Source organism: Trachymyrmex septentrionalis, unplaced genomic scaffold (assembly GCF_001594115.1).
Source record: "Trachymyrmex septentrionalis isolate Tsep2-gDNA-1 unplaced genomic scaffold, Tsep1.0 scaffold213, whole genome shotgun sequence".
NCBI lineage: Eukaryota > Metazoa > Arthropoda > Insecta > Hymenoptera > Formicidae > Trachymyrmex > Trachymyrmex septentrionalis.
In genome coordinates this window covers 663,874-673,660 of record NW_017305321.1, presented here as the reverse complement: position 1 = coordinate 673,660, position 9,787 = coordinate 663,874, and the positions used below count along the sequence as shown (strand labels likewise).

Sequence of the window (9,787 nt, the reverse complement as noted above, 5' to 3'; positions counted from 1 at the left end):
TCAAGATTCCAGTTACTTTCCGGAGATACGGGGAAACGGAAAGCAGCGATCGAGGTCGGACAGCATGCGGCATAGGATGAATCACATTACTGTAAATGGCACAGCATAATGTGCTCTTTGTCCATTATCAAATAACATTCAGCCCATTTTCTCGAGAGAGACACACCCCGGTCGTCGTAGGCAGCGATTAATAAACGTAGAAATGAGACGGAGATCGCGGGGAAGTGGGGGAGAAACGTGTACCGACACAAACGTACCGATGGTCGAGATGAAGGTGGTGTTGAACGCGTCCTCGGAGAACCGGAACAGCACGCAAGTCTTGCCCACGCCGGAGTCGCCGATCAGCAGCAGCTTGAATAAATAATCGTATGTCTTTGCCATTGTCGCTGCGATGATGACACGGGATCGTCGCAGCCGCCGCTGAGCTTCCCCGAGCGATTATTATCGCTCACCACGAGTTTCGGGCGCTTCGCGGACGATGCTTCTTGGCGTTTGTGACGGGTCCACGAATTCGCAAGCCACACCAGCTGGCCAAGTCACTCTATCTTTCTCCCTCTCGATGTCTTCTCTCTCTCTCTCTCTCTCTCTCTTTCTCCGCTTACCACCGAAGATATCTAACCGTCTCGTCCCCGAGACATTTGATGAGGCGCGTTCTCCTTCCTCCGGTGGCGCTCGCTCTCTCGCTCTCGCTCTCTCTCGCTCTCGCTCTCGCTCTCTCTCGCTCTCTCTCTCTCTCTCTCTCTCTCTCTCCTTCTCTGTCTGCTCCTGACTCTCCCGACGGGATCTCGACTTTTGAGACACGATGACAACACAGACGGGCAGTGACGCGTGGCTTTACCGCGCACGAAAAATCGCGGAAGAAGGAGATTCGTGTATCCGTGCACGCTCGCGACCGCGCGATCGCGAATTAACAAAGCGGATTAATCGCGCAAAACATCTGTCACGAAAAAGCAGTGACAGCCGTCCGTGAATTCCGACGCGATTTTGCCCCCATGTGGTGGCTACCTTGCGCCACCGAGTGCGCGTGCGCAACACGTGTTTCGTCTCGCGGCGATCTCGAATTCTCAAACCGCGTCCACCTTTCCATAATGAGGATCGTAGTCACAGACGATTACATATCTGCAAATATCCAGACATGATAAGATCGCGAAGAGATTCTGTCGTGTTTGTCGCCAGGTATTCAGAGATCACATTCATAATTCAACTTTAACCCTCTGAAACTGATGGTGAATTTATTGGGTCCATTCAATGGGGGTTTTGCAGCAAGGAACTCAAATAACACAGGCTACTTAAGAGCTCTGTATTAAGATTATTCTATCCTTCTTGATGTTCAATGAATAAGCTAACAAAGATTAGATAGAATAATCAGTAATAATTGTATCTCCTAAAAGGAAAAATGAACAAAGATAAAATGATTCACTGTGTTGCACTGTCATTTGTCTCTTGCTGGAAAGCATCTTGTTTTTCTCTAAAAAGAAAGCAACTGTAAATGCACAAACTTACATGTGGATGCATAGAAATCTGTGTGTGGATGACACAGGCTACTTTCCTTTTAGGCGACACAAACATTATTCTATCTTTCTTGAATTCAATGAACAATAAAAATAGAAAGACACCTGTATCGACAGTATATTAAATGTATTCATTCTTTTTTATATGAGTTATGTCATTTTTGGTTTCTTGAAATTAATTAGTGTCTTTTAATCAACATATTTTATCAACAATTAAATGGATCACAGATCTACCATCATTATAGATTTTGCCGTCAGTTTCAGAGGGTTATATTCGAGATTTTATCCAGCTATAATGAAATAATTATAAGTATATATCATTAAAAATAAAATCGTAATGTCTCGTAACAGATCGTTTTGCCTCAGAAGTACTGATTAAGTAATTCCATACAAAAATAAGGAGAAATACAAATAAGATTCCTCTTTTATACCGCTTCTTTTCCTTGGATATTTTCATCAACGGAAATATATTAGAAACAGTTGACAAAGATAGAAAGAAACTTTATTGAAACACATATTTTACTTTCCTACACCTTCTTTCCTAGATTACATTAACTTTTTCTTTTTTTTTTTTTAGAGCGAAACATTAATATATACAATCACATTTCTCGCCATCTTACTTAGTCGGAGTTCTCATTAAAAAAAGTTTTAGAGACCTTAAAGACCAGCATTACTTAAAATTTATTTTTTCTTAGCAAACATTTCAGATATAAATTATACAAGTTTCTTAATAATCTATCACTCTCATTAAAAAGATCTTAGCTTATAAAATTAAAAGTTCAGGCCTTAATTAAGATTTGTTCTGGCCTCGTGTATCATAAATATTTAAAATTTATCTTTCTGTATTACAACAGAGAAATCGATAGGCAAACCGTTATTACATGTTATAATGTTATTTTAATTTTCTAACTATTTGATAGGAAAAAAGCGACTGGCCTTCACGTGTCTTCTTTGTGTTGAAACATTTTTTCATTCGATGATGCGATACATAGCTCTTTCTGGCCACGCTATTTTTTAAAATCAAAAATATTTTTAAAATTAATAAATAAAAAGCTATGGCTATCAGATATTAAGTAACGCTCATCCTGTACATATATATGTAATATACACACAAGAAAAACAAACTTTTAGAAATAACTTTCAAATTACATTCTCTGAGATTATGAAAAGTAATTTTACAGTTCATATAGATATCCAAGATGCGCCAGAGCATTTTTATTATATAGTAATCTTGATACGAGCTTATTTAGTAATAACATTATTAACAGTTTAATTAACAGTTAAAAGCGAATATTAATTATACAGATAAATCAAACTATATTGCGTTTATGAATTATTTATAAATAAAAGCTGTTGAAAGTAAGTTTTATGTGTGAAACACACAGAACTGACTTATTAAAATTTTAACACATTTAAAAATGGTCCATGACTTAAAAACAATTCATACAAATATATAATACTTATAAATATCTGAAGTTAATATTATTAAGTATTAAATCATTTGTTGTCCCGGTATATTGACGGTCGTCCAAAAATCCAAAAATGAATAAAAATATCTTGAAAATGATCAAATATAACAAGACATAGATACAATTTTTGTAGTAAAGTAATTTCCTACAACTTTGCTTTTTATATATTTTTCGCCATAGTTGATCGTTAACGAGCTATCTTCATTTCTGAATTTTTAGTGGATTCTATATAAATTAATATTAACATAATTCCAAATTTCATTTCATTTTGACATATAAAATTCCTCCAAAAATTATGTAACTTTGTAAAAGATCTTAAACTGTTTATTCCTCAACTTCACATTAAAAAAGAGAAAATATAATTAATCTCACTATAGCTAATTTTGTAAAATTTTCATTTACGGATATAACAAATCAATTTTACATATATATATAGAAAAATTTTTTTAGTTTTTCCCTTAGAAGAAGAAAGGATAGCATATAATACACGCGTTTCTTAATATTTATATGAATATAATTAAATAAAATACTTTAAGTATTTCTTGAAATTCTTCTCTCTCCTAAAATTTGTAATTATTATTAGTAAAAAATGCTTTCAAATTTCAAGAGAAAGAAAAACTTATATAATAAACTACATTAACAAAACGAAAGATCGAGGTACATGTTATAAAACCACTTCTTCATAAATTTATATTTCGAGACTTCATTTGCAGTTCAAACCGTCGATTTGTTCGTACACCCTTTAGTATCATCCGCGTTTCATGTTGCTGTTTTTGCCTACAAATAATCACAATTTCATAAAATTTTATATTGAATTATTTTAAAGTTTCTTAAACATAGATCTATAAGTACATTATTTAATTTAGCATTTAAATGCTTTCGTCATCATTAATCCTATAGCTTCAATAAAATTTAATAAAACTCAAATTATATATCTTAAGCTTATGGATAAAAACACATTTTGTAAATAAACTGCTATAAAATATTTTTCTTAAAATAAATTTAGTGTACCTTGAAAAAACAGTTTGTTTTCTCAATATAAGATGCGTAGCTTCTGACTTTTTCAATTTAAATCCATATCTGTTATGAATTCCATCTTTAGTGTCGCTTGGTAATGGTTTCTTCTGTTCCGACTTTCTATCTTTTGAAAATGATTGGTTAGCAGCTACAAAAATGATTTATGCAAAATTATTAGCATTTATAAAAGTTGTCGACGTATGCAGAATAATAATATTATCAAATTACTGAACGCTAAATGTCTAGCTTCCAAACGTTTCTTTGCATCTACAAGCGATTCTGATTTAGCAAACATTTGCTCATGTATCCTTCCGAAATTTGGTACTTTTTTCAACGATGATTTTTTCTCTGAAAATAAATCGGTTATTACAATATAAAATAAAATCTAAAATACGAGCGATTTTTTGTTTCATTTTACCTGATTTCTTTTCAATTGATGCAAAGGTTTTTGGTGTTGCTTGAATTGCATTTAATTGAACTACCGATGTGCCTCTGTGTATTTTTAGATTTGAACTCTTGAAAGGAGAAATCAGCGAATTCCGAGTAAATTTTGCAGTTTCAGCCTTTTTCGATTTTTGTGTTGAATTCATAACATTGTTTTTATGCTGTGCATTAGTATTATGTGATATACTCGATCGTGATCCGTTCAGCTTGTTAATTGAATTTCGTGAACTATTTGCGTTAGATGATATATCTGCAAAACGCACTTTAGCTTTTTTAACGTTATCTTTCAAGATACTTAAGTTTGCGTCTGCTGAACTGCGCTTTCTAATCATTTGTCGTAAGTTTAGTGTCTGTGGTTGTTCCAATTCATAGGTATTGTTCTCTTGCTTCTTCTCCATTGAATTATCCTTATCGTAAGTAATGTTTAGTTTCGTGACATTTACAAGGGGAAATTGACTAATTTCGAGAGTATTACTAATTTCTTTATCATCAAAAAGAGAAGGTGAAGATACATTTTCAATATCTGTGTTTTTATCCATTGTATTAGCTAATATATTGGATTGATTCCTATGTCTTGATCTAGTATTAAGAGAAGTATTATTTATAGAACCAATAGAAGTATCAGACAAACTATTGTTTCTTGATATCATGTTTTCCTTTCGTGGAGTGGACGACACTAAGGGTGCCTTTCCTTGTATTAATGCATTATATTTAATTCTTGATGTTCTGTTAGTATTCGTGGTAATTCGTGGTATCCCCATACTATTACTTCTTAATTCAGAATTAGAATTTCGGTTAGTAGACGTACCTGCAGAAACGTGATCCTCAACTGGTATTATTATTACCTTCAAATTTCTTGTCCCATTTGAGGGAGATCTTATTTTGATCGAAGTATCTGAAGTTTTACAAGCGGCCACATGTTTTTGTTTCACATGTTCAGGCGATAACTTATCTAATATCACTACTGGTTCAGCTAGCATATCTTTTATTTGTGAAGCCGTCAATATCTTTGTTAATTTTGGACTTAGATTTTTAATTGATGATAAATTCTTTCCCTTGGATAAAGGAGATTTTTTTAGGCTAATTTTGGACGATTTGTCATTCTCAAGATTTGGAGTAGTATTAGGACTAATAGAAGGCGTTTTTTCCGGACTCTTTTCCATCCGGGATGGAGATAATAATTTCAGTTTATGTGATTTTGATTTTTTCGATTTTGGAGACTTCAACACTATTTTCGGAGATTTTGAGAATTTATGTAAAATTAAATTTAAGTTAGACTTTTTGCGATTATTTTTTGCTGTTGATGCATTTCTATCGGACTTGGAACTATTGTCTAGAGTCTTCTTTTTGCTCTTTTGTGATTTCTTACTGTGAGAATCACTATCTGATTTTTCTAAACTCTCTTCAGAATCCTCACCTGTGGCAGCAAGAGATAACTTTCGTGGACTTTTAAGTAGCTTCGGTACAGCTATTGAGTGTGTTTTTGGAGAACCTATGGAAATTGGTGATTTTTTGGGTGTCTTCTTAGATCTGTGCGGTGTAAGATTAAGTTTGGGAGGTGTACTCTTAGGAGTAACTATAACAGGTGATATTTTTTCATTTGTGACAGAGATATTTCGTTGTAATTTTCTATTAAGCATTTTCTCTGAATCCCGATGTGTTGAGTCATTATACTGAAATAAGTTAGTCTTGACGAGTTCCACCGTTGCAATATTGTTACAATGCTTGTCTCTTAATATTCTAATTGATTCACTGAGATCCATATTCTGGTCTTCTTGTAGTACAGATATATCTGCTTCTTTGTTTAAATTAAGTTTTCGACGAGTAGGTTTCTTCTTTGTGGACTTTTTAAGCGTTACCTCCAAATCAGGTTTTGGCACTTTTTTTTTGATACTTTGCTTAGCAGCGGTTTCCAAATTATTCTCAACATTAGATTTCCTCTTCCTCTGTGGCTGTCTGATTTTCTGTGCTGACTTGGCCACATCCTGGCTCACATTTATTTTTTGTGTCTTAGATCTAGTGGAAATAGATTGTTCTGCCAATGCTGCAAAGTAATAAAACATTTAAAAACTATCTTTCATCAAAAATTTTGTGAGAAATCTAAGACTTCAGGCTATAATCATATTCCAATTAACTTAGCAATTACATATTATAATTGTTATATTTAAGTTTTTGACTGAGATAGAACTATTAACTAGTGTTTGACAAATGCCTATTTCTACTAATGTAAACTAATTTTAATTTTGATTTAATCTGTATACTCTAGGTTTTTATATAATTCTGAAAGTTAGATAAAAAATAAAAAGTAAATTAAATCAAGATTAAAGTTAATGTAATGTAATTGTTGGGCAAAAGAAAGATTGAGACTTTGTTCTATCAATGCAAGATTAACTTTAATCTCCGTTTAAGTTATTGTTTATATTTTTCTAATTTCTTAAAACTAAAAAAAGATAAGGAGTAAATTGAACTGAAAAAAATTCATCTTACATTGATGGAAATCTTACATTTGGCGGGTCTAAGGATGATAAATTATATAGTTCGGAACTCCAGCAAACAATTTTGCCGGTCAAGTTACTTGGAGCTTAAAGTCTGAGTCGCCCAATGACGGGAATCGAATAACTTTCTCGATCAAGTCAATAACGTAGCGTCTCGAGTTCTCGAAATCCGCAAGGAAAAAAACGCAAAAATACATCGCGAGGAATACTATAATAACCTTACAAATATTAATAACCTTCGAAATGAAGGAAGAAATCATCGGGATAGACATATATGTCCGTCTCACCTGCTCGAGTTCGTCTGGGCGACATCCGTCTTGATTTTCGTATCCTTTTGCCACGTAGTCTTATTATGAATGCACCTCCGACACTTCGACGCGGTCCGATCTCGCTTTTCTGATGATTTGTTGGGTCTAACTTGAACGTGGGTTTAGTGGACTCCGCATGAAATAGTTGGCTGTGTTTGCGCGCCTATTTTAACGGCCAATTGCGACGCTCGAACGATTCCCCTCATCATAGAACGCCCCTCATCTAGGAACGCGCGCGCCAAATTAAGTCAGCGTCGTGGACTCGAACTAACTGAAGTTTTAAATGATGGTATAACCGACGCCAGACAACATAAAATCGCGTCCGGTGAGCTGCTTGAAGGAACTATAAAAAGTTTGAAATAAAAAATTAAAAAGGCTCGAACAACTCGTTTAATAGCGAATGTATCGCGAAAATATATGCAGACTTTTATAAACATCGTTTCGAAATGGACAAAATTCGACCAAAGAATTGCTGATTGGTTAACGACTATAATGGTTGGTGAAAATTAGAGCCTCCATTTTTCTCGATGTTATTGCTGCGTTCAGCAGAACACAACAATTTTGCAACCGTTTCATGATTGTCTGCTGAGATAGAATTAATCTTTTAGATCTAAAAGTATAATTCAATCAGCGCAAAAAAAAACTTCCAACAGTTGTAAAATAATTTTGCTGAACGCAGCCAATGGATGCATTAGGTGCATCTAGAAACACGACCGCTCACTGAGCACTTGCATCTGATTGATCTATATTTTAAGATCTACTGGAATATGCCAATCAGATGAAAGAGCTCACTAAGCGCTCAACAAGCTCTTTCATCTGATTGGCATATTCTGTTAAAATATAGACCAATTATATGATAGAGCTCACTGATCGCTCAGTAAGCGATTACTATTCTGAATGGATGCATTAGGTGCATTCAGAAGCACGACTGCTCACTGAAAGCTCAGTGAGCGATTGTAGTATTAAGCCCATGATACATACAAAAACGTAAGGTCGTAACACGTAAGCAGTAAGAAAATTGGAAGATTGGATTCACTATTAGTCTTGCGGTCTCTACCGTGATTGGGCAATTCGCTTACTAATTACGTCTTACGGCCTTACGTTTTTGTATATGCCATAGCCTTTAAATGCACCCAATGCATCCATTTTGAAATGCTTAACTGTGATTGGCCGATTTGCGGCTTTATGATTACGATTAAAATTTTTTAATATACATATGATAGAGAGAAAGAGAGGAGCACAAATTAATTACAAATTTTGTGAACAAATTTCAATTATATATATGCACATATAAACATGTATGAGAAGAATAGATGTAATCTCTCAAATGCAATCAATAATAAGAACAGATACAAATATCATTTGAAGTACAACTACAGTACATGAATATTTTATACAGAATGATTTATAATAGGAAACAAAAATGTTTTTTTTTTTTATTTAATAAAAAAATATAATAGGATATACTATTTAGTCGATCCTGAGAAAAAAATAAGACGAGTACGATGTCGAAGTATTTCGTGAGTAATAAGAAACTTATTTACACTTTCTTGTAACGACAATTTCGGAATTAAGGTTGAACAGGATCTGCGGTTTCCCAAACACGGTCAAACGATAATATCACAGAGTGTGGGAGTACTATAGTTAATAGTATGCGGGGATACGTGGTGACTAGTGGTCTGATGAAAAACTGACTTCAACTGGCTTGAGAGTTGAAAGTGCAGCATAGCACTAAATTATTATTGTGCAACGTAGCCGCTATAAATCTTTTTAAAAATGTATGTATATTATCTAAATTAAAGTTATATTAACAAAAAATATATTCGTTATTGTAAACTAATATTGTGCAGTTTCTATAAATTTAGAGAATTTTATAAGACTTATTTTCACTTGCTACGTACTGTTTAAATAAGAGATAATCTCTCCATCTCCGTATGCTTTTATATTATTAATATACTGAGCAATAATATCGAGTAGAACCTGACTTTGTAAATTCTAATTATAATTTAATAATTTTGTATGTAACAGTGTCATATTTGTTCTTGTTATAGGTATAAAATTATTGTTAATCTCATTGTTATTATTTCTTTAACACGAGGAGAAGATTATTACGAGATCCTTGGTATAAACAAGACTGCTGATCAGGATGATATCCGAAGGGCTTTTAAGAAGCTAGCTATTGTTTATCATCCTGACAAAAATGGCGTATGTGAATTAGAGTACAGTATATCATTATTTTCTCTGTTATGTTATATTGTCAATAACGCTTTGGTATTTTCCAGGATGATCCAAATGCTCATGATAAGTTTGTCAAATTAACAACAGCCTATGAGACATTAAAGGACAGTGACTTAAGACATAAATATGATCTTCATGGAGAAGATGGTCTTAATAAATCTCATAAGAAACAAACCTATCATTCTTGGAATTACTATCAAAACAGTTTTATATACGATGATGACAAATATGTTATTAATTTGGGAAAAAATGATTATTGTGAGTATATATTAATTTTCTTTATGCTTGTCATTAAATATGAAATG

The 9,787-nt window shown here is 33.5% G+C and overlaps 3 protein-coding genes across 4 annotated transcripts in view; 1 reads left to right on the top strand and 2 right to left on the bottom strand.

The window, feature by feature from the left end:
- Nucleotides 1-993, bottom strand: part of LOC108748171 (ras-related protein Rab-8A) — a 3,462-nt gene extending 2,469 nt beyond the window's left edge. For both annotated transcript variants that reach the window (XM_018486196.1, XM_018486197.1), the window contains exon 1: nucleotides 258-993. In XM_018486196.1, coding sequence (XP_018341698.1) covers nucleotides 258-381 — 124 coding nt within the window. In that variant the 5' untranslated portion in view covers nucleotides 382-993. The remainder of the gene's footprint in view (nucleotides 1-257) is intronic.
- A 2,667-nt stretch (nucleotides 994-3,660) lies between these two features.
- Nucleotides 3,661-7,416, bottom strand: LOC108748172. The gene is made up of 5 exons (XM_018486198.1): nucleotides 7,224-7,416; nucleotides 4,416-6,485; nucleotides 4,226-4,345; nucleotides 3,992-4,145; nucleotides 3,661-3,757 (listed from the first exon to the last, which is right to left on the bottom strand). Exons 1-5 carry the CDS (start codon nucleotides 7,246-7,248, stop codon nucleotides 3,661-3,663), a joined length of 2,466 nt encoding a protein of 821 aa, XP_018341700.1. The 5' UTR covers nucleotides 7,249-7,416.
- A 1,249-nt stretch (nucleotides 7,417-8,665) lies between these two features.
- The window catches only part of LOC108748173 (dnaJ homolog subfamily C member 10-like), a 4,628-nt gene continuing 3,506 nt past the window's right edge, over nucleotides 8,666-9,787 (top strand). The window contains exons 1-3 of the mRNA XM_018486199.1: nucleotides 8,666-9,022; nucleotides 9,296-9,449; nucleotides 9,527-9,740. Of these exons, the coding sequence (XP_018341701.1) occupies nucleotides 9,021-9,022; nucleotides 9,296-9,449; nucleotides 9,527-9,740 (370 nt within the window). The 5' untranslated portion in view covers nucleotides 8,666-9,020. The remainder of the gene's footprint in view (nucleotides 9,023-9,295; nucleotides 9,450-9,526; nucleotides 9,741-9,787) is intronic.